The following is a 25554-nucleotide window of genomic DNA, read 5'->3' as shown; positions in this document are numbered from 1 at the left end:
TTGTGATGAAATAAAACACAGAGGGTGAATACTTTCACAAGGCACTGTATGTCTACACAGTTGAATATATCTGCGATTCCATGCCTGCTGCTACACATTTTTATTTGCATACAGTTGTACAGAAAAGCAGTGGTGAATTCACCATTCAGTATGGTCCAGGCAAAGATACAATAGGGATCATTTATCATGACGGCATTTCTTACACCAGTCTTAATAACCCCCTTAGCCGGTGGAGGGTGCACTTATTTTATGACGAGGTGCATGCCTCGTCAAAAATTAAGTGCAACCTCCGGAAGTCTGTATGCCTTGATGGAAATCTATGTTAGCTCATAGCTGACAGACTGCAGTCATCATTTACACCACAAAACTGGTGTAAAATTATAAATTAGCTGGGGAAGTAGGCTCCGCCACCTTTTGGAAAGTGGCGAGGACAGCACAATAGTAAATGACCCCTTGCATATGCATGAATGCCAGCCAAATACATGCCAAAAGAGCATTTTTCTATGCATAAAGGTGGGTGCTCGAGACTGACCTATAATTCTTTCCACAATTTGATACTGTTTATGGAGGTCATCAGTAAGTTCCTGTTGACAGTTATAATACTCTATATCTTCAGGAGAAGCAGATTTCAACCTGCAAAATACATAAGGCACACAGTTTAGTTCTGCGGTCATGAACAAATTTGTCATAAAAAATAATATATATCTGTAAGAAGCCCAAAAAGTTCACTAAAACTAGAAGATGAATCAATATTATACAACACACAAGCTGTAGACTTCGCCATTACCATCTTTTTTTTTCCTGCTCCTTTTTCTTGTAATTGTCCAGTTTCTTCATGCCTTTCACATTTTGTTGCTTTAGAGTTTCTTCAGTTTCCCAAGTATTATGGATATGGGACCAACCTTTCCATTTAATTAAATACTGCGTCTCACCAGCTTCCTTGGTTTTGTCGAAATTGGCATTGGGATCACCATCAGCCTCAATAGCATAAATAGTTGTGGTGCCACCAGTAACTGCCAAAGGATATAAAAAAAAAAATTAAAAATATTTACACACACACACACACACACACACACACACACACACACTAAAAAAGAAATGACCCAAAAAAAAAAACACAACATCTGTATAAAACAAGATTCTCTCTCCCCCCCCCCCCCCCCCCCCCCGAAAGCCATGACAATATTACAATCATGGCTTCAGCAACCCAGTGGAATACAAAGCCTGTCCCAAGGCTTTCACTACAACCTATCCTGCTGAATTCTACAGCTGGATCTTGAGGAGGACACTTTTCTGCAGAGTATGTGTCTGAAGATTTTCCTCATTCATTGTGGCTAATCCACAGCTTTACTATGTGAAATCCATGAGAAGAATGAGCATGTTAATTCCGCTTGCAGATTTTTTTTGCCCCAAACTTCAAATACAAATCTGTGTTCATTTTTCAGAAGCATGTGAACTTGTCTTTATGTTGCTTGTTTTGTATTGATACAGAATTGGGGCTTTTCACTGGATGCAGAATCCATGTGCCACCATATAGCATGTGTGCATGAGCCTAGTCACATTTTCATGCAATCTGATTTATTTTATTTATAAATCTGTATGTATACTTCCCAACATTAGAACAAATGGTCTGATAAGGGATCCACATCTAATAATAAATGCATTCAACCACCAAATAAATAAAAAATGCAGAGCCACTGACACAGCATTCTCTACATTGTCAAATGCAAATTCTGTCTAGTCATAGGTGGTTAATGACTGAAAGAGTCATGAGCTAGTTAGGGCCCAAGCACACGAATATGTATTTCTCGCCCATTTTCCTTGGGGGACACAGACCTTGGGTATAGCTCAGCTCCCTAGGAGGCGTGACACTAAGTAAAACTGTTAAGCCCCTCCTCCATCAGCTATACCCTCAGCCTGGAGATAGAGGCTACCAGTTTTAGCTTAGTGTCCAAGGAGGCAAGACACTCCCTGCTACTGCAGGGCTGTTTTCTCCTTGTTATTTTTACTTTTTCTTCTAATTTTGTTATTTTATTTTTTCCTAGGGATACCAGAGACGCATTAGACCTCTCTGCTCTCCCGGGGTTGAGCTGCGCCAGTGCCAACTTATCTGCACTGCTGCCTCCCCCACAGAAGCAATAGGAGGATCTGGGCAGCAATGGCTCCCCTACATCCCGCCAGCTAGGGGGTCGCCCGCACGCCAAGCCCCTCTTCCAGCTTCCTGCCACTGCGGTGCCAGTGGCTGAAGGGGCGACCCTGCTGGAAAGGACTGAGGGTGAAGACGGCGGACGGTGAGATGGCTATTCCAGCCCATACCCCGTCCCTATCTGCAGCACCTACCCCTCTGGGTAAGGGGGGCACCCGTGGTCGCTCATTCTGAGCGCTCATCTGCAGGACAATGCAGCACAGCAGCATCCTCAGAACCCCCACGCCGTTCCCCCCCACGCTGCTATCTTTCTCCCCCCCTCCCCCTCATTCGGGGTTGACTCCATTTTTCTCTTCTCTCTCCCCCCCTTCCCGCCGAGAACGGGGGGCGGGGCTTAGCGGTCCCGGCAGGGGGCGGGGCTTACGCGCGCGTCATTTTGGGGGCGGAGCTACGTTCTCCTTCACAGGAGACATTTCAAGCGCTGGAGGGGGCGGAGCTTGTTCCCCGCGCTTTCTGCTGAGGTTTCCCGCGCTTCCTCACTCCTGACAGGAAGCTGGGACACGGTGGGGGACTCTAACCTCCTGTGGGCGCTCTCTGCTGCTCTCTGCTGCTCACTGCTGTTCACTGCTTCTCTGCTGCTGCTGATCTGGGCCATCTCCTGACGTTCTTCTGAGGCACTGGTAGGACAGTTAACCCTCTCCTAACCCTCCTGGTCATAGCTGCTATAACCCTTTGTGGTCTCTATATTAGAGTACAACCACACTTCAGCATGTCAGATCCCACAGGTGCCCCCAAACCCTGGTACCATGCCTGTACCGCCTGTAAGGAACTTTTTCCGCGTGGGCAATCTGAGCCGCATTGCCTTGCATGTCAGGCCCCGGTGCAGGGCCCGCTTCCCGCTGCGCCCCCCGGTGCCTCTGAACCCCCTGACTGGGCTAGGTCTCTGTCTCAGGCGGTGGAAAGCCTTACACACGTAGTGGGCCGTCTCGTGGATAGACCGCCTCTCCCGCAGGCTGCCACAATCCCTGTCGCACCCGCTGGGACTACCGTTTCTGCCGCCCCCACTGGTTCCCTGCCTCCCAGCGAATCTTCCAGGGCCCGGCATACTCAGAAACGTTCAAGGGTTGAGCGCACATCTTCTCCAGATGCTTCGCTCTCTCCGCCATGCGTGCGAGCTCAGTCAAGTCTATCCTCTCAAAGGGATACGCTTTCTGAGGGAGAACTGGCGGATTCGGACTTGGACATGGACTCAGAGCTTCCGTCCAAATTGCCGTCCGCGGTGGGGCATCTTGTCACTAGCATCCGTGATACCTTTCAGCTACACGATGACCCCCCCAGCTCTGAACAGGCCGGCGTGTCCTTTCTCCGCCCCAAACAGGCCTCCAAGGTTTTTCCCATACACGCTGATTTTTCTTCTGTGGTATCCAAGGCTTGGACTCGGCCTAACGTCCGCTTTATTACACCCAAAAAGCTGGACATTTGTTATCCCTTTCCAGCGGATTCTGTGACCACGTGGACATCCCCGCCTAAGGTTGATCCTCCCGTGGCTCGCCTGTCCAAAAGCACTACTATTCCTGTACAGGACGGATCTTCCCTCCAGTCTGTTGAGGACCGTCGTACGGAATCCCTCTCCAAGGCCATATTTACTGCCTCTGGTTCGGCCCTTAGACCGGTCTTTGCCTCCGCCTGGGTTGGCAAAGCGGTCTCTGAATGGGGTTTGCAACTGGAACGGGAGTTAGGGTCGGACGTCCCTGTTCAGGACCTCCGTTCCTTAGCCCAACTAATTGTTCAGGCCGGAAAATTCGTCTGTGAGGCCTCCCTTGATGCGGGTGCCCTCATTGCCCGTTCCTCTGCCCTGGCAGTTTCTGTCAGGAGGGAACTCTGGCTGAAGGTTTGGGCAGCGGACGCCGCTTCCAAACGCTCTTTGGCCGGCCTACCATTCACGGGTTCCCGCCTGTTCGGAACCCGTCTGGACGAACTTATATCAGAGGCCACGGGTGGGAAGAGTACTCACCTCCCCCAGTCCAGGCCAATGGGCGCCCCCCGTGGTCGCGCTGGTTCGTCCCGTTTTCGGTCCTTTCGCAAGCCCACCGGGTCTAGACCCGCGGCCAGTTCTTCTTCCTCTGGCCCAGCCCAGGATAGACGCAAGAAGCCGTTTTTTCGGACGCAACCTACCTGGCGCAAGTCCCAGCCTGCACGGGCTCCCACAGGCCAGCAGCCCTCTGCCTGAAGGTGCGCCCCCACCCACCCGGGTGGGGGGCCGCCTTCTCCTATTCAGGAACGTATGGCGGGCCCACATCTCAGACGCATAGGCGCTCGAGATTGTATCTTGCGGATACAAAATCGAATTTGCGTCCATTCCGCCAGACCGTTTCTTCCGATCCCGTCCTCCGCGAGATCCCGTACGAGTGGCCGCCTTCTTCGCGGCCATTCACTCTCTAATGGACAAGGGTGTTGTCGCCCCCGTGCCTCCGACGGAAAGGTTCAGGGGGTTCTACTCGAACCTCTTTGTGGTTCCCAAGAAGGAAGGCTCAGTGCGTCCGATCTTGGACCTAAAACGCCTGAACCGTTTTCTCCGACTGCAGAGATTCCGGATGGAGTCTCTCAGGTCCGCAGTGGCCTCCCTGGAAAGAGGGGATTTCATGGCCTCAATCGACATTCAGGATGCATACCTCCACGTTCCGGTTGCTCCATGTCATCACCGCTTCCTGCGCTTCGCGGTGGGGGACGATCACTTCCAATTCGTCGCCCTTCCCTTTGGTCTGGCGACGGCTCCTCGAGTGTTCACCAAGGTCCTGGCCCCTGTCTTGGCCCTTCTACGTTCAAGAAGTGTTTTTCTTCTCCCATACTTGGACGACATCCTGGTCAAGGCACCCTCCTTCTCTCAGACATCCCGCAGTGTGGAACTCACTCTGGAGACCCTGACGCGGTTCGGTTGGATTATCAACCACCCCAAATCTTCCCTTACCCCCCTCCAGACGGCTGATCTTCCTGGGGATGCTCCTGGATACAGAGTTGGCGGAGGTCCGCCTTCCGTCGGACAAGCGTCTGGCCCTTCGCGGGTCGGTTCGCAGTCTCCTCCGTCATCACCGCCCTTCCCTCAGATCCAGCATGCGGTTGTTGGGAAAGATGGTTGCCTGTTTCGAAGCGGTGCCGTTCGCACAATTCCGATCCCGCACCTTTCAGAGGGCAATTCTGTCGGCCTGGGACAAATCACCGAGGAGTCTGGACAGGACCTTTCTTCTGCCTCCCCTGGCTCGGGCTTCCCTCGGCTGGTGGTTGCATATCCCTCTAAGGGGGAAGTCCTTCCTTCCACTGAACTGGCTGGTGATTACCACAGATGCCAGCTTACGGGGGTGGGGGGGGGGGGTTTTCCCTCCCCGGTCCGTCCAGGGCGTTTGGTCTCTATCGGAGTCCAGACTTCCAATCAATATTCTGGAACTGAGGGCGATTCTTCTGTCCCTCAGACACTGGACCCATCTGCTGAGGGGCCACCCTGTTCGGATCCAATCGGACAATGCCACGGCTGTGGCATACATAAACCATCAGGGAGGCACTCGCAGCGATGCAAGAGGTGACCCTCATTCTCCTCTGGGCGGAGACGCACGTGCCGGCCTTATCTGCGATTTACATCCCGGGGGTGGACAACTGGGCGGCGGATTTCCTCAGCCGGTCCACCATCGACCCGGGAGAATGGTCCCTGCACCCAGAGGTGTTCGAAGCCCTTTGTCTTCGCTGGGGTCGCCCCGACGTGGACCTCATGGCCTCCAAATTCAACCACAAGGTCCCCCTATACCTGGCCAGGGCACGGGACCCGAAGGCATACGGCGCCGACGCGCTCGTCCTTCCGTGGCGCGAATTCTCCCTTCTGTACGTCTTTCCTCCTTTTCCCCTCCTGCCACGGGTTCTTCGGAGGATCGCGGCAGAGGGCGTCCCCGCGATTCTAATCGCCCCGGATTGGCCCCGCCGGTCTTGGTACGCCGACCTAATGTTGCTGTTGGCAGACGCACCGTGGCCACTGCCCTCCAGGGAAGACCTTCTCTCTCAGGGACCGATCTTCCACGAGCATTTAGGCTCGCTACGTTTGACGGCGTGGCTATTGAGACCGCCGTCTTAACGCGACGGGGTTTCTCCGCGGACGTAGTCCGCACCATGATCCGGGCTCGTAAGCCCGTATCCTCTAGGATCTACTATCGGGTTTGGAGGTCCTATCTGGGGTTCTGTGAGTCCCGGAGCATCCCACCTCTCCGGTTTTCTCTTCCCACAATCCTGTCCTTCCTCCAGTCGGGTCTGGACCTGGGGCTGTGCCTCAGTTCTCTGAAGGGTCAGATTTCGGCGCTGTCTATTCTTCGCCAGCGTCCCCTGGCCCCTCTAGGGCCAATTAAGACCTTTTTACAAGGGGTGGCTCACTCTGTTCCGCCGTACCGCCCTCCAGTTCCTTCCTGGGACCTGAATGTGGTGCTCTCGGCGCTCCAATCAGCCCCCTTCGAGCCTTTACGGGAGGTCTCCCTTCGCCTTCTGTCCTGCAAGGTCATCTTTCTTGTGGCCGTCACGTCTCTCCGACGGGTGTCGGAGTTAGCGGCTCTTTCTTGCTCCGAACCTTTCCTGATCTTCCACCAGGATAAGGTTGTGCTTCGGCCTGTCCCGACTTTCCTGCCAAAGGTGGTCTCCGCCTTTCACATCAATGAGGACATCGTCCTTCCGTCGCTCTGTCCCTCTCCTTCCCACCCCAGAGAACGGGAACTGCACCGTCCGGATGTGGTCAGGGCGTTGAGGATTTACTTGGAGGTCACCGGGTCCTTTCGGCGCACGGACTCCCTGTTTGTGGTTCCGGAGGGTTCGCGCAGAGGGTTGGCGGTCTCCAAGGTGGCTATTGCCCGTTTCATTAAACTGGCGGTGTCTGAGGCTTATCGAGCCAAGGGCAGACCTCCGCCTTTCGGCATCACTGCTCATTCCACCAGAGCAGTCGGAGCTTCCTGGGCGCAGAGGCATCGGGCCTCGGCTGAACAGTTGTGCAAAGCAGCCACTTGGTCCTCTCTGCACACTTTCACAAAGTTCTATAGGGTGCATACGCATGCATCAGCGGATGCTGCTTTGGGCCGCCTGGTTTTGCAGGCAGCGGTTTCCTGATGTTCTGGTGGTGTTCCGCCTTGGGTTTGTGGTCCCTCCCTTCTTGGACTGCTCTTGAACGTCCCAAGGTCTGTGTCCCCCAAGGAAAATGGGCGAGAAAAGGAGATTTTTGTATAACTTACCAGTTAAATCTCTTTCTCGCTCTTCCTTGGGGGACACAGCACCCACCCTTCTGTGTTTGGTTACAGGGTTATGGTCTGGCGCCCCGTTGGGTTGCTGGCTGGTTGTTTCCGTTATTGGTTGTTATCCTTTCACTACTTGGACACGCAACTGGTAGCCTCTATCTCCAGGCTGAGGGTATAGCTGATGGAGGAGGGGCTTAACAGTTTTACTTAGTGTCACGCCTCCTAGGGAGCTGAGCTATACCCAAGGTCTGTGTCCCCCAAGGAAGAGCGAGAAAGAGATTTAACTGGTAAGTTATACAAAAATCTCCTTTTTGCGGTCCGCAAAACACGGATCCACCAAAAATATGGATGACGTCCGGGTGCATTCCGTATTTTGCGGAACAGCTGGCCCCTAATAGAACAGTCCTACCCTTGTACATAATGCAGACAATAATAGGACATGTTCAATTTTTTGGGGGGCAAAAACGGACATGAAAACTGAATACACACGGAGTAACTACCGTGTTTTATTTTTTGCAGACACATTGAATGAATGATTGGTTCTGCATGTAGGTCTGCTTTTTCACACAAGGGGATGCTGTACGTGCAATCCACTGCGTGAATGGCAGAGACACTGAGCATTAACATGATTGATAATGCTCCGTGCCTCTGTGAGCTTTTTGCTACAAAATCACAGCGAGATAAAGTGGTCACTGTGATTTTGTAACAAAAAGACCACAGAGAGGCATGGAGCATTATCAATCATGTAAACGTTCCCTGTCTCTGCTGTCCAGTGTTGGGCTTGGCTGTCATTCACGCAGCGGATGAATCGCACGGCTTACGCCTGCGTGAAAGAGCCCTTAGACTTAAATCACAGCCATGTTTTTTAATATACTAAACCTTACAATAACAGACAATAGTTCATTAAAAATTTACCTCCTTTGCGACCAAACCGTGAATCCATTACTCTTTCAATTGTTTCAAACTCATCTTCCTCTGGTTGTGGGACATCTTCCCCACACACTTCCAACAAGTCATCAGAGTCCGTTTTCATTTCCTCATCTTCTTTGTAGCTTACATTTACTGTGGCCTGCCGCCGTGATCCTCTCTTATCAAAGTCCTCATCAGAGGAATCTGCCCCCATTTTCGACTGGCCAGTATTTTTCTTCCCATTTTTAGCTTTGGACCTGAAATGAAAATAAATCACTTGGTAAACAAATAAATTGTATAATATAATGCGCATATCCAATACACCAGGTACATTTTTTTTAAAGAGTTCATCTAAAACAATCTTTTAAATAGATCTGTCTATTTAATGAAGTGAACCACCCCGGCTCCACTGAAATTGATAAATGACCACAGGATCTTTGGTGATCTAATTCCAGGTAATAGAACTGCAGGAGGTCAGTAATTGTGCCCATAGTATGAACACTAAAATGCAGCCACAAAAGACACAGCTGTTTGACAGTGCCTTATCAGAAGACTCTTGCACGAGACCAACCAACTACTGTCACACGTCTACTCAACAAGATCAAAAGGAATAACATCATCCTCCCGCTGCAGCTAGTAGAAAACAGGGAATGCCAAGTTCGCATCTGGTAGACACCAATACTGCTTCACAAGTATCATCTACCAAGCAATACCAATGTCGTCTACCAAGATGGGTCCAGTATTCAGAAGATGGGGGTTATGTGTCCCTTGTTTGACTAGAGCAGCAGTTGGGAGTTTACACCGATGCTCCATAATACTCTAAGACTGACACAGTCAAGCTCTGTACTCTAAATGTAATAACAGTGTGCATGCTCAACAGCTGCTCTATGCAAAAAGAAGTTATGGCACCCATGTTCTGTGAATATCCCTTTAAATGGCACTGTGTATTCTGCTAACAGTATCAAGTTCAGCTTAAAGGAGTTTTCCGGGATTTTTTAACTAATGACCTATTCTCTGCATAGGTTACCCGTATTTGATTGGTGGAGGCCAAAAACATGGGACATCTGCTAATCAGCTGTTGGAGAAGGCACTGTTACTCGCAGTAGCGCCGCAGCCTTCTCACAGCTTTGCCTGGGCTCCTTGAAGTGAATGGGGCTGAGCTGTGATACCAAGCACAGCGGCTATACAATGTACGACTGTGCTTGTCGAGCTGAGAAAAGGCTGTGGTGCTACCGTGGGCACTGGTGCCTTATTAAACAGCTGATCGGCAGGGTTTCCAGGTGTCATCTGTATAAAAATCTCAGAAAAAACCTTTAAGAAATATTTCTGAGATCAGAAGTCTATTAGGCATTTGCTACATGTGCAATTCTCTAAATGTGACTTTCACCAAAAGTCAAAGGGAATTACCATACTTCTTGTGCTCTATGGATAATGAAAGCGACTCCATAACACTGAATATAAAGCTGCACGTGACTCAAATCAGGGATGTATTTTTTGTCATTTGCTCTATAAACAGATTTCCACTTTCCAGAAGAAGAATCAGAGCAAAAACACCTATCCAACAGAAAAATATATGTCCGCTTCATCCATGTGCTGATGTATTTTCATTAGGATTAAAGTGAATCACACAATAGAAGATTTTTCACATTTCTTAAAGCAGATGCTACTAATGTCTGCATGGTAGCCCTGAAGGTGACCACTTGTGCAGAAATTACTTAACGTTAAAAGAAGACGAACATTAGAGTCTAGCCCTTACCTGTTTTGAGATTTCTTGTTTTTTACTTTATGGCTCGGTTCATAATCAGATTCGCTGTCCCTACTGCTGCTTTTCTGTCTATCCCCCCCTGTGTCGGAATCTGAACTGGAACTGGCCGATGATGAGGAACTACCAGAACCTGAGCTGGACATCTGCCAATCTTCACTGGATATATTGAGAGGGTGGAAATGATGAAAAGTTACAACATGCATGCTTGCCTCACAAACAAAACCCTACAACATGGGAGCATCACCCCACTGAAAAGGCCCCCCACCCTTTAAATGTCCTCATCTGCCATTTGAAACAATACGCAATTAAAACCCACATACAGTATCTACAGCATTAGTTGTGAAAATCAACAAACATTATAAACCAACATATTTTTACTTTTCTATCACAAAAGAATGGCACATAACGGAATCACATACTATATACTGAGAAGCAGAACAAGACATACACTGCAAGAAGCCGCTACAATATTATCCAGAGTAATGCAAGCACAATCGGTGGTTAGGACTGGCAGAACAAAGACTGGGACAGAGAAGCTGCAATACCAGAGAAATACATAAGCAAGAAACTTGTGACAAGCACCAGACATCCACTAAGAGACAAAGTCAACTGCCTCCCTCCATCCAATTACTCCCATAATGGTGGAAAGATTCATTTGATCCACATAAGGCAAGTCAGCATCTAGCCAACTGAGAATGTATGGACACAGTTTAGAGGGCGAGGATAAACAAGTACTAAATTCGGAGGCGAACAAACTCCTTGGAAAAAGCAATGAAAATAACACCAGCACCAAGAAGCATTGAAACGACAGACAAGGCATTGGCACACATGCACTATAGGAGCAATCGCAGAACACAAAACTTACTCTTTGGGTTGCTTCTTTTTATTATCACTTGAGGAATTCTCATCTGAGTCTTCATCACTGCTGGAGGATTCCTGGAAAAAATAAAAAATAAATTAAAATTGGGCCTCATGCACACGGCCGTGGCCATATTGCAGCCCACAGACAGCGGGTCCGCAATGTGCGGGCACACAGGTAGTGTGCTCCCCGCATCACGGATGCGGACCCATTAACTTAAATGGGTCTGCAATCCGGAGCTGCTGTGCAGAACAAAGCACTACAGAGTGCTTCTAATGCATTTCTGTCCGTGCCTTCGCACCGCAAAAAAAATACAACATGTTCTATCCTTTTGCGGTGCGGACAGATCACGAACCCATTCAAATTAAACTGGTCTCGATCCGCCCCGGTCGCCGCACGGACATTGCCCATGCATTGGGGACCGCAAATTGTAGCCCCCAATGCACAGAACTGCCGCACAAAGGCCGTGTGCATGAGGACTTAGAGTGATCCTTTCATACACGAGTAATTTCAAAGTTTAATACACTATGGACTGGCAAATGCATTAAAGGGGTTGTTCACCCCTGGGGAACTTTTCTGAAGAATGCACAGCATAGTCACACCTGCGGTGGTAATCATACTTACCTGATCCCCACTGCAGGGTTTTGGCTCTATCGCTCCCTGGGCACCACAGCTCTCAGGTCTCCCTGTGTCAATATCCGGCTTCATGCGGGTCACCTGGCCGCAGCAGTGACATGTCACACCACCGCACGTTACAAATATTTTTATAGGTTAACACCTTGGACACTTCCTGACATGGGGATACCAATTATAGTTAATTTTTTTATTTAACATTTTTTAATATGTAAAACTTGGAAAGGGGGGGGGGGGGGGGGGGGGGGTTGAATTCTTTTTATATTTGCGCTTTTTTCTATTTTTAAAGTATTTTTATTTTATTTAAATGTTTAGTCCCCTTAGCGTGCTGCCACTTTCAGGTCTTCTGATGCAGTTTCTGAAGTCAAAATCAGGCATAACAGGAGAGGAAACTATTAAAGGGGTTGTCTCACTTCAGCCAATAGCATTTATTATGTAAATAAGGTTAATACAAGCCACTTACTAATGTACTGCAATTCTCTATATTGCTTCTTTTGCTTGCTTGATGAATTTTTCAATGACATAACACTGCTCGTTTCCACAGTTATGGGCATCCTGTCATTCAGGAGTGGTTGCCCTTGCACGCTATAGGAAAAAGCACCAGCATCTATGGTGGCCAGAATCATGGAAGCATGCATAGGCACGCACACGCAGCAGCTCCCTTACCAGACACCTCATACCTGGTTTTGAACCAAATATGTGGCCACACCCATAGGGAACTTCAACACGTGATCCTCTGACTGCTTATAGAATAGAATGCAACAGTAGCCCAATTGCGATCTACAGGAAATTTATTAGCCGCTTATTAAGCCCTGCAGCAGGTAGAGCTTGACAGGCAGTTTCCTATGGCAGGCCTGCACAAGGTCCAGGAAAGCCATAGTAACTGAGTGGAACCCCACAATTTTATCACGGGGTACTGAACAGAGGACAAACAGAACTTCCTCCCTCTGACTATGCCAGTCACACAATAATCAATTAGCTGCAGCTTGCAACCAGTGTCTGATATAAAGGTGGGCCCGTGCACATGAGTGTAATAGCTCAGTGCCCGTTATGCAGACTGTATGCGCACACAGTGACTTTAATGGGGCCGCATCTGCTAGATACGACTTCATCATCGTTTGTAAACGGCATGTACACAGACTCTACCCGTGGATTGCAGACCGCAATTTATGGTCCACAGGCATGGGGCACACATGCTCGTGTGAATTAGTCTTAAGGGTCAGCACAAGATTAGCAAAGCATAACTGCCTTTTAAAAAAAAAAAAAAAAAAAAAAAATGCACCACACCAGTCTATACATTGTCTTTGGTATTGCAGCTCATCTCCATCAAACTGAATGGGGCGGTGTACAATCAAAAGTTAGTTTACTTAAGAATTCTCTTAGTGAAGCATTGCTTCAAGTGGAAAACTTCTCAAATACGGAACCACACAGAGACATATGCAGTCTGTATGCTTACATGCGATCTCATACTTTGCATTTTCATGTGCATGAGGCCTTATGGCAAAACATTTTCTGCAGGAATGTGTGTGGTTAGAGCTAGATTTGATGAAGTGTCTGCAGCAATGACAGGGTAAATAAGCAGTGATGTTTGCCCAATGTGTAGACACAGGTAAAAAAAACTTCTACATTTTGGAAAGCAGACATTATCTTTATCAACACAATATAATATACATGCCTCATCTGAGCCGCTGTTTGAAGATGCTGGGGGCCTCTGCTGCAATTGCTGCTGTTGTTGCAGTTGCTGTTTTCTCAACATTGCAGATCTCTGTACAGCTAAAATGCTGGGATTGGATTTCCAGAACTGCAAAAAGGAATGCGAAAAAAATACATCAATATAAGTATCTAATAATCCATACCTAAAAAGCAACCACTGTGTGCCACAGTGTTGTAGAAATTACAGGAGATTAATGCATGGCTTTAGACTAGCTTCCTATTCCACATCACACTTACCTCTGCTCCATCCATTCTCAGTGGCTTTGATGGCACAACTTTCTTTTCTTTTGAGGTGTCAGACTCTGATTCCGATTGGCTGCCCGATTCTGATCCGCTATCGGAGTCACTGCTTCCAGATCGACTACTGCTTCCATCACTGCTGCTCCCTGAACTAGAACCAGATCCCGACCCAGAATCATCATCTGATCGGCTATTGAGAAAGGAAAGAATATATAACACAACCTAAGCTTTGCATCAAATAAGAGACTATCAATGGCAGTAGGGTTGTCACGATACCAAAATTTTGATTAGATTTTGATACCATAAAAAAAGTATTGCGATACTCTATATACCATGCAAAAAAAAAAAAAAAAAAAACAACCCACACACACAACACCACCAAAAAAGCTGCGTGCATTTCGCATTTTACACTCATAATTGAACCGTCCTGTCCTATTTTTCGGGGGGACAAGGTGACTAAAAAGAAAATGTATAATCCCGCGGTTCCCCCCACCACATTTTTTTATTTTTTTATAATTTAATGGTTTGGAATTTTGGGACATGGCTATATATATGGTTTTTCTTTTTATATATATATATATATATATATATATATATATATATATATATATATATATATATATATATATATATATATATACATATATACATATATACATATATACACACACACATACTCCTGGCACTCTGGGAGTAATTACTTGGAGTCGGGTTCCCACCCCGTATAGTAATAAAATAGAAAACGCCAGTCATATTTTTGTCAATTTGACGTGCGGGTTCAAAGTGACGTTTCGGCCCAGAAAGCCTTTATCAAACTGTGTGAAAATACCAATAGAGAAGTGACAATTACAATCTTGTGGACATATATACCAACACATGGTCTACACAATTCTACTTGGTATCCATAGGACAATTACTCATACACAGATTCAATCATACATGTGTATACAGTATTAGGATTAAGCAGGAGCTTAGTATAATATACAAGAAGCAAGGAAAAAAGGGGCAAAAAATTAAGAAAAAGATACATTAAATTAAAGAAGGGCATAAGAAAAAGAATTAGCATTATACTTAAATCAGCATCGCCAGTTATGGAAGTATATGGAAGCATATATGTTAAGGAGAAGCAATCAGTATTCTTGACCATGGTCTAAAATTAATTTCAAATGTGGGTCCTATCTATAGGGGACACATGGAGGAGAGAAAGGATCAGTTTCTATATCAACCTAACACAGATGGGTTATGGTGTGTCAAGAGGAATGGGTAGAATGGACCTGATGTATCTGTAAGCAGTCCTGATAGCAATGTCATATGGAGAGACTTACCCTCTGCCGCTGTGGGGAGCTGTGTAAATGTTTGCTGTGCAAGGCTTGGTGATAGCGTTAGTCCACACGCCTCTCTGGGGGATGCGCTCTACTTGCTGCTCAGAGCGTCTTTAAATAGCATAGGGGGGGGGGGGGGGCGTGTCGCTGTGTGCCGGGAGCGTGCGGTCCAAAGGTCACATGGTGAGGCGGATGTGGCGTGACCGGAAGTGCCCCGCGTTCCAGGGGAATCCGAAGTGGTGCGTTCCACTACTAGCGTCCGGGTCTAGCCTTAGGTACGGATTACTGGCAATATGTTGGATGTATGAACTAATCACGATTAGGCCTAGCTTGATAGAGTACTATGGGATAGATATAGATATAGATATATATATATATATATATATATATATATATATATATATATATATATATATATATAAATATAATGTCTCCGATTGGATGGAAGTGTATGTTCGGAAACCAATCACAGGGTCTATTTACAGAATAGGGTGGGGCTTCTAGTTCTATGTCAGAAAAAGGATATCCAGCCATATGTCGTAGCCCGACATATGGCTGGATACTGACCGCAGTACTACCAGCAGATGAATTCCAACAACTACATACCAGGATTGAATCCACCTTACAGAACCACAAGAAGGAAGTCGAGTCCACGAAACGCAAACAAGTTTCTACGCGACACCGAGGATTACAGACTCAATAGGGTCTACAAATGGCCCGATTCCACCACCTCCACCAACAGTCGCTACAGATTCCGTTCCCAATCAAGGGACTCATCACACTCAGGCTCAGAAGGTGATCCCTACGCTCAACAGGACAACCACACTCAACATCCCTTCAGAGGCCGACGCAGAAACCAGGGACGACCAGCAGCGACGACACGGAGACCAACCAACATGACGAGATCCCAGGTACCGTCTTTAGTCGTTAATATCTCATCACACTCACTAGGACCTGCGGAGATATCCCTCCTTGAGATGGGATTATCGTTCTGTCCGTCTAACCAAGTGTACACCTTCCAATTGGATTTAGACCTACACAGACTTTACAGGAACATTCACCTCAAGGCACATTTTTCTGAATTACAGGAACATAACAGGACCACTTCTTGTAATCCTAGCCCACAGGTTTCCATCGGGGATTTGGGACTAAGAAACAAGAGTCACTATATGCCACCCAAAACGAAACCGGTTATAGAGACCTTCATCTCCCTGGTCCAAAAAGATATGACCCAATTTAGGAAGAATCTTCACATGGGCAGATATAAATACCAAAATAATCTTGATAATGTCCAAAAACAGGCCCTCCTCTCCTTAACAAAAAGGAAAGACCTCATTATAAAACCAGCAGATAAAGGGGGAACACTGGTACTAATGGACAAAACCGAGTACAAAACAGAGATTTACCGTCAATTACAAGACACAACCATTTATCGTAAACTCACTACAGATCCCACCTCACAGATTAGGGATAAAATACACAAGATCTTACAGCAATATCAGACGCTAAACATCATTGACAATGCCACTGCCACATTCCTATCCAACAACCATCCGGTCATCCCAGTTCTATATACTACTTTCACACTTGCGTTCAGAGTGGATCCGTCTCAGACGGATCCGCTCATATAATGCAGACGGTGGCTCCATTCAGTACGGATCCGTCTGCATTATATTGTTAAAATATTTCTAAGTGTGAAAATAGCCTCAGACGAATCAGTCAAGACTTTTAATGTAAAGTCAATGGGGGACGGATCAGTTTGAAGATTGAGCCATAGTGTGTCATCTTCAAACGGATCCGTCCCCATTGACTTACATTGTAAGTCTGGACGGATCCGCACGCCTCGGCGGACACCCGAACGCTGCAAGCAGCGTTCAGGTGTCCGCCTGCTGAGCGGAGCGGAGGCTGAACGCTGCCAGACTGATGCATTCTGAGCGGATCCGCGTCCACTCAGAATGCATTAGTGCTGGACGGAAGCGTTCGGGTCCGCTTGTGAGCCCCTTCAAATGGAGCTCACAAGCGGACACCCGAACGCTAGTGTGAAAGTAGCCTTACTTTGACAATTCTGACACCATATTCTACATGGACATACTGGAACTTGTTCTCACTAATAATTTTTTTCTGTTTGACGACACCTTTTATCTACAGTGCCAGGGGACCGCAATGGGGTCCAACGTAGCCCCTCCATATGCAAATTGTTACATGGCCGAGTTCGAGGAATCCTTTATCTACCCTGACAGCCGCTTTTCGTAGACACAACAGTCACCAAAACTCAGTCAGACACCCTCTCCACAGACCTATATCGGAAACCAACAGACCGCAACAACCTGTTACATTACAAAAGTTTCCACGCACTGAATACCAAAAAATCTCTCCCTACCTCCCAATATAAAAGGATCAAACGTATTGTCACGTCTAGCAACCAACTACAAACCCGCCTCACAGAGATGAAAGATAGATTTAAAGAGAGAGGGTATCCAGAACATCTTAGGGACGAGACCACCACCACTAGGAAACCAAAAACCAAACTCAACCGTATACCATTTGTGCACACCTACCATCCCACCAATAAAAAAATGTTGAACAGTATCAAAAATCATTGGTCCATCTTACAAAAAGCCTTCCCCACAGTAGAAGAATTTAGGAATCCCATTTTAGCCTGCACACGTAGACCCAATAACCTAAGAGATCTTCTAGTCAAGGTGGATATTGGCCCCACACAAACCATTCCAAGACAAAGGTTCCTCACAACACAAAGAACAGGTACCTTCCCATGTATCCATTGCCAACAATGTAGCAATGTCCTAAAAGGGACTCATTTCCATCACCCCCAATCAGGAAAAAGCTTTCCCGTAAAAGGCTTTTTCACATGTGATTCAGCCTTTGTGGTATACTTGCTGAAGTGCCCATGCGGTAAAATCTACATAGGAGAAACGACCCAAAAAATACGGGACCGCATATGTCAGCACAAATCTTCGGTTAGACGCAAAAATCTCTTACTCCCAGTACCGTCCCATTTTTAAACTGCCGGGCACCACCTGTCACAACTCAAATACCAGGTTATTGAACAAATTTTACCCCACAGGAGAGGATACGATCGCGTCACACAATTAAAAAAACGGGAAGCTTTCTGGATCCACAAAATGGATTGTTTGGAACCTAAGGGACTTAACAGACTATGAAATACAATGTTTCACATGAAATCCCGATTTGTTCTATGGAGGGTTTAACTTATGACATAACAAGATTGATAATGTATGTCTAATCATATATCTTCTCCTTTTTCGTAGGTTGCATAATGAATGTCGGGCTACGACATATGGCTGGATATTCTTTTTCTGGCATAGAACTAGAAGCCCCACCCTATTCTGTAAATAGACCCTGTGATTGGTTTCCGAACATACACTTCCATCCACTCGGATATCTAATATATATAACCCATAGTACTCTGTCAAGCTAGGCCTAATCGCGATTAGTTCATACATCCAACATATTGCCAGTAATCAGTACCTAAGGCTAGACCCGGACGCTAGTAGTGGAACGCACCACTTCTCGGATTCCCCTGGAGCGCAGGGCACTTCCGGTCACACGTCACGCCACATCCGCCTCACCATGTGACCTTTGGACCGCACGCTCCCGGCACACAGCGACACCCCCCCCCCCCCCCCCCCAATGCTATTTAAAGACGCTCTGAGCAGCAAGTAGAGCGCATCCCCCAGAGAGGCGTGTGGACTAACGCTATCACCAAGCCTTGCAGAGCAAACATTGACACAGCTCCCCACAGCGGCAGAGGGTAAGTCTCTCCATATGACATTGCTATCAGGACTGCTTACAGATACATCAGGTCCATTCTACCCATTCCTCTTGACACACCATAACCCATCTGTGTTAGGTTGATATAGAAACTGATCCTTTCTCTCCTCCATGTGTCCCCTATAGATAGGACCCACATTTGAAATTAATTTTAGACCATGGTCAAGAATACTGATTGCTTCTCCTTAACATATATGCTTCCATACTTCCATAACTGGCGATGCTGATTTAAGTATAATGCTAATTCTTTTTCTTATGCCCTTCTTTAATTTAATGTATCTTTTTCTTAATTTTTTGCCCCTTTTTTCCTTGCTTCTTGTATATTATACTAAGCTCCTGCTTAATCCTAATACTGTATACACATGTATGATTGAATCTGTGTATGAGTAATTGTCCTATGGATACCAAGTAGAATTGTGTAGACCATGTGTTGGTATATATGTCCACAAGATTGTAATTGTCACTTCTCTATTGGTATTTTCACACAGTTTGATAAAGGCCTTCTGGGCCGAAACGTCACGACTGGCGTTTATTTTTATATATATATATATATATATATATATATATATATATATATATATATATATATATATATATATATATATATATATATATATATATATATATGTGATTTACACTTTTAATTTTTATTTAATAACCATTTCCCCCCTTAGGGGCTAGAACCTGGGTTCTTTTCATCCTTTGTCCTATTCACCCTAACAGAGCTCTATGAGGGTGAATAGGATCTCACACTTCCCCTGCTGCCCTGTGCCTAGTACACACAGCAGCAGGGAGATTACCATGGAGGGCTTCAGTAGCGTCCTGGCTGCCATGGTAACCGACCGGAACCCGAGGATTACCGGATTACACTGCTGGGGCTCCGATCACAACTGCCACTGTAGCACACTGCGCTACCATTGTTTTTAATACTGTTAAGATAATTAACATTTAAATACAGATACAGGAGGCCGGTAGGTGCCGGCGACAGAATCACATAACCAGCACCTGCCTGCTGTATCTGCATTAAACGTTAACTATCTTCATTGGTGGCGCAGTGGCCACAGTCCCTCCCCTCCTCATCTGTGGCAGTGGCACAAGGGGGAGGGATAGACTGCTTCCTTGTCCCCTGTGCTGCTGACGGAACATGGTGTGCGCCGAGAGCAACGTGTGCCATGTTCTGTAATACTTGGCTGTGCAGTAGTATAGGCAGCCTAGTATCGGTAAAAGGCAAATCCCGTTATCGAATCGATACCGGTACAAAAGTATCGATTGGGTAATAATAATTCGATACCCGATGCAACCCTAAATGGCAGTGCCAGAAAGCAGCATAAGAAATAACTGCAGGACAATAGTTATTGAAAGATAGAACGGTTGGTATTTTATATTTATTTGCGTTATCCGTGTTGCCTGCTTTTAGGCCTCATCTACACATCCTTTGCTTCAGTCCACATTTTTTGCAACGGATGCAGACCCATTCATTTCCGCATCCTTATATCCTTTCTGCAGCCCCCCCAAAAAAATGATAGAACATGTGCTATTCTTTCATGTTTAGTGGAGAAGAATAGACATTTGTAACATGCTGCGGGACAATGTAGGATGCAGACAGCCGGTATCCACGTTTTGCAGACCACAAAAACAGATACGTCATGTGCATGAGGCATGAAGCTCTGCTCCTTAAAGAGGCTCTCCCCGCCGAATGAAGAGGTTGCAGCTCTTTATGAGCACTTAGGCCTCTTCCTAGGACTGTGATGGCTAACCTTCAGCACTCCAGCTGTGGTAAAACTACGACTCCAATGATGCCTCCTTACTTGTCTGTTCTCAGAACTCCATAGAAATGAATGGAGCATGCTGGGAGTCGTAGTCTTACCACAGCTGCAGTGCCGGAGGTTAGCCATCACTGTCCTAGGACATGTCATCTTCAGCAGTCACATGGCCTAGAAACAGTCCAGGAGGTTAGGAGCGTGCATGTACTTATTTATATTACTCACATATATAGCGCTGACATATTCTGCAGCGCATTATCACTCGCAGTCTAAATTGCCAGTAAGTCTTTGGAGTGTGGACAGGAACCCAAGCAAACACGGGGAGAATATACAGATTCCAAGCAGATGTTGTCCTTGATCAGATTTGAACTTAGGACCCCAGCGCTCAGCCACCATGCTGCCAGTATGTGAGGCTTATTACTGTACTAATCTAGTCTAACCTTTTTTCTGCCGATCACTGCCTGAGAGAAAGCATTTATTCTCTATACTTCAGAGCAGATTATCTGCAGAAATTTTCAATTTTGCAACGGTCACAAAGCGACAGCTTGACATCTATAAATACAGCTGATGTAACAAAGTAAACCTCACCTCGAGTTTGCACTGCCATTGCTTTCTTCATCACTCTTCCCGTTCATTGTCAAATGCTCTCAGGTTAAAATCAAATTCAAGATGGGCGAGCTGTTAATACTTCAACATTAAGCTTCCGATTCTTTAAAACACTAACAAAACGTGGCCTGAAAAAGAAGAAAAAGACATTAGTAAATTACCATAACAGTAAATATACAGCAAAGGGTACATGGCTGCAAAAATGCAGGAAACACTTTTAAAGGGGTTATCCTGCCATATATTGAGGACCTATCGTCAGGATAGGTCATCAATATCTGATTGGCGGGGGTCCGACATCTGACTGAAGAGGAGGGGGCGCTCCATCCTGTTCATTACACTGCCCGTCTTCTCGGCAGTGCAGTGTAATGAAGAAGAAGCAGCTCTCCACTTTAGATCAGCCCAAGGCTAGGTTCACATCAGTTTTAGAGGCTGTGTTGGGGGCTCCAGTAACTGAGAAATACCCAAGGGTACACCATTATAGTCAATGGGGTGCACTGGGCGCTACTGGGGTCCGGCACATTTTATTTTATTCTTTTTTCATTTTTATGTTCCAATACGGGAATAAAAAACTGAAAATGAGCTGTAGCTGTGACCCCACCCCAAGAGGTTTATTCAGACAGTCCGGTCCCAGGACCTTGGGGCATAAGTCAGGTCCCACAGATGTCTAGGGGTGCAACATAATGGCTCCAGACGACTGGGAGGTCACAATGCCTCAGCGGGTCCATGGGCAGGGAGCCTGCATCTATAGTGGGCAGCACTGTACACACACACACACACACGACACGTCCATGGGCAGACATTGGACCTGCAGCTATCAGAGGCGGAGGGCATATTCTGTAGATATGCCAGAAATGTCTGAGATGAGAATAGACATTTATTTTGATGCTATGGAAACTTGACACCCCCACACCCCAAGTACCAATATCGGGACAAATCCACTTTAATAACCCATTTCTGCTTCGCTCGTTCACCTGGCAGACGACCTAATATTTGTCACTAATACTGGGAAAGGACGACTCAGGCATACGTCACCTTTACCTTTCTTCAGGACTGAGAAATGCATCCTAGTGAGGTCGCATCTGCAGGCGCACTCAGAGGGCATTACTAGAGCTACAGTCGGGGCAGACCGTGCGTGACATGCAAATACACATCTATTTCCGGATTCAAAAGGCAGTGAACGTCTAGCGAAGTAAAGACATAGATATAGGTACAATCATCTTGTGTGCTCCGAAGGAATAATCACCTCTGGAAATGGCCGACACTACAGGACATAAAGGGGCACTCTGCATTTAAAGGGACGTCCAAATTAAATAAAACTCCCTTGCGGCAACAGTAAAAGTGATACATCTGCGTTTTCCTTTCCGGTTTTGAGATCCGGCTACGGACACAACGGGGCGGGATGCACCAGAATGCATTCCATGACGTTTTGTAGCCTTCCCATGCCGCATGTGAAAGTCAAAGGTGCCAGATCCGGGTTTTTTTCATGTCGGCCAGCACCCATCGACAATGGTTTTAGTGCCGGTTCGGTTACGTTTATTTTCGATATAATACGTTCTAAACGGACGCAGACGGTTGTATTACCCAAACGGATGCGTTTTGAGATCCCATGCCGGAACTCCATAGCCATAGAAAGACAAGCAAGTGATACCAGTTAACCCCCTCCCAATTCCAGCACTGCGCTCTGGTCATTCAGCGCCGCCGTCCCATATGCAGCCGTTCCCTGGCCTCATCTGTATACGGCATATGACTGTGATGCAAGTGATTGGCGGCAGTGGTGACGTGGTGTGAATTGGACGTCACCGCTGCACCAAGGTGAACAAACCAGCAGCACGGCAAACATGCCGAGAGGCAGCCGGAATAAAACTACGACATGTCACAGCCATGTCAGGGCCTCAAATTTTACTCAGTCACTTATATTTATTTTACTTAAACCGTGAACCGCGGATCTGCAAAATACGGGCACCGGCGGTGTGCACCCGGCATCATGGTGCGGACCCACTGACCTATCTTTTGTGGTGTGGAGACACAGACCCAGTACTGTCAAATATTACACAGCAGGGTTCTGTAAAGTCCAGTACATGTCACTATCATATCTGGTACAGTAGGACAGACTGGTGGTTCTGTCAGGTCCAGTACAGGTCACTGTCATACATGGTACAGCAGGATAGACTGGTGGTTCTGTCAGGTCCAGTACAGCAGGATAGATGGGAGGTTCTGTCAGGTCTGGTACATGTCACTGTCATACATGGTACAGCAGGATAGACTGGCGGTTCTGTCAAGTCCAGTACAGCAGGACAGACTGGCAGTTCTGTCAGGTCTGGTACATGTCACTGTCATACATGGTACAGCAGGACAGACTGGCGGTTCTGTCAGGTCCAGTACATGTCACTGTCATACATGGTATAGCAGGGTAGACTGGCGGTTCTGTCAGGTCCAGTATATGTCACTGTCACACATGATACAGCAGGACAGACTAGCAGTTCTGTCAAGTACATGTCACTGTCATACATGGTATAGCAGTATAGACAGGAGGTTCTGTCAGGTACAGTACAGCAGCACAGGCTGGAGGTTCCGTCAGGTCCAATACAGCAGGATAGACTAGCAGTTCTGTCAGGTCCAGTACATGTCACTGTCACACATGGTATAGCAGGATAGACTGGAGGTTCTGTCAGGTCCAGTAGAGCAGCACAGGCTGGAAGTTCCGTCAGGTCCAATACAGCAGGATAGACTAGCAGTTCTGTCAGGTCCAGTACATGTCACTGTCACACATGGTATAGCAGGATAGAGTAGCAGTTCTGTCAGGTCCAGTACATGTCATACATGGTACAGCAGGATAGACGGGAGGTTCTGTCAGGTCCAGTACAGCAGGATAGACTAGCAGTTGTCAGGTCCAGTACATGTCACTGTCACACATGGTATAGCAGGATAGACTGGAGGTTCTGTCAGGTCCAGTAGAGCAGCACAGGCTGGAAGTTCCGTCAGGTCCAATACAGCAGGATAGACTAGCAGTTCTGTCAGGTCCAGTACATGTCACTGTCACACATGGTATAGCAGGATAGAGTAGCAGTTCTGTCAGGTCCAGTACATGTCATACATGGTACAGCAGGATAGACGGGAGGTTCTGTCAGGTCCAGTACATGTCACTGTCATACATGATATAGCAGGATAGACGGGAGGTTCCGTCAGGTCCAGTACAGCAGGACAGGCTGGAGGTTCCGTCAGGTCCAGTACATGTCACACCGTACAGTCATGGAGGTCACACAAGGCTGCGGAGGTGTCCTGGACATGGCGCACGGATTGCACAACCATGAGGCGGGCAGCCGGCACTCTAGGCCCCAGGACTCCAGCCGCCCGCATTCCGGTGTGCTGGGAGAAGTCATTCCCCCGAGGCCCTACCCCACTGTCCGCACCGGAGCCGCGCTCTTACCTCACAAGCCTCCAGTCAGTGACCGCCGCGGGGGGACATAGGCCGCTACGTGCGCGCTGCCCTGCGGCCTCCTTCCGGATCTCCCTCCAATCCCCGCTCAAGGAGAGTTACCGTGCTTTTGTTTACAGGACGCCTGAGCGGGCCGGCCTCGCGCCGCTGCCACCAGCACTCGGCGGGTTTTCACCGAATAAAAAGACGGAAGGACGGTCGAGGTTACCGCAGATTCTACGCCGGTTCGCTCCCACCTTCTTCCTATCTCCTGGCAGCCGCCATGACGCCGCCGAGCTCCTCCGAAACTCACGATGGATGGAAACCCCAGGCGTGACGTCACGGTAAAGCCTAGAATGTATTGGCTTCTTTGAGGGCATGACGTCATGAGATCATGTGACTGCTTTTTCCCGCCCCATACAAGAGCTGTGGGAGCTTTCACACACACGCAGGGACTAAAAATCCGTTCCTTGAACAGGGCTGCGGGCGCATGGATTTCTGCAAGCCCCATTAATGAACAGAGCAGGGAGAGTGCAGGCTGTGGTCTGTGATTTCTGGTGAGGGGTCCTAGGGTACTTTCACACTTGTGTTGTTGGATTCTGGCAGGCAGTTCCGTCGCCGGAAATCCATATGCAAACGGATACCATTTGTAGACTAATGCGGATCTGTCTCACAGATGTATTGCAATACCCGCGTCTTTCCAGTTGTCATCCAGAAAAACGGATCCAGTATTTATCTTTTTCACATGCGCAGACCGTAAAACCGGATCCGTCTCACAGATGTATTGCAATACCCGCGTCTTTCCAGTTGTCATCCAGAAAAACGGAGCCAGTATTTATCTTTTTCACATGCTCAGACCGTAAAACCGGATCCGTTTTTCCGGAGCACTTGGGCCTGGATCTGGCATTAATGCATTTCATTGGAAAATAATGCCGGATCTGGCATACGGGCAAGTGTTCTAGAATTTTGGCATGCTGCTGTATTTTCTCCGTCCAAAAAACGTACAGTGACTAAACTGAAGACATCCTGATGCATCCTGATCGGATTGCTCTCCATTCAGAATGCATGGGGATATGACTGATCAGTTTTTTCACTGTATTGAGCTTACAGGACGG

At 47.3% G+C, this 25554-nt stretch overlaps 1 protein-coding gene and 1 long non-coding RNA gene across 3 annotated transcripts in view; one reads left to right on the top strand and one right to left on the bottom strand.

Moving 5' to 3' along the window:
- Positions 1-24766, bottom strand: part of CHD1 (chromodomain helicase DNA binding protein 1) — a 128333-nt gene extending 103567 nt beyond the window's left edge. Inside the window, exons 1-9 of one of the 2 annotated variants that reach the window (XM_044275977.1) lie at positions 24669-24766; positions 21007-21152; positions 13518-13710; positions 13243-13368; positions 10941-11011; positions 10067-10231; positions 8317-8567; positions 788-1013; positions 533-633 (exon numbers count right to left, since the gene is read on the bottom strand). In XM_044275977.1, coding sequence (XP_044131912.1) covers positions 533-633; positions 788-1013; positions 8317-8567; positions 10067-10231; positions 10941-11011; positions 13243-13368; positions 13518-13710; positions 21007-21053 — 1180 coding nt within the window. In that variant the 5' untranslated portion in view covers positions 21054-21152; positions 24669-24766. Of the gene's footprint in view, positions 1-532; positions 634-787; positions 1014-8316; positions 8568-10066; positions 10232-10940; positions 11012-13242; positions 13369-13517; positions 13711-21006; positions 21153-24451 lie in introns of both variants that reach the window. The other variant, XM_044275976.1, reaches the window with a different exon arrangement.
- The window catches only part of LOC122924657, a 36343-nt gene continuing 35494 nt past the window's right edge, over positions 24706-25554 (top strand). Inside the window, exon 1 of the long non-coding RNA XR_006387421.1 lies at positions 24706-24783. This is a non-coding gene — a long non-coding RNA (uncharacterized LOC122924657). The remainder of the gene's footprint in view (positions 24784-25554) is intronic.

Source organism: Bufo gargarizans, chromosome 1, assembly GCF_014858855.1.
Source record: "Bufo gargarizans isolate SCDJY-AF-19 chromosome 1, ASM1485885v1, whole genome shotgun sequence".
In the NCBI taxonomy this organism is placed as follows: Eukaryota; Metazoa; Chordata; class Amphibia; order Anura; family Bufonidae; genus Bufo; species Bufo gargarizans.
The sequence above is the reverse complement of the archived record's forward strand: the minus strand, read 5'-3'. Positions and strand labels throughout refer to the sequence as shown.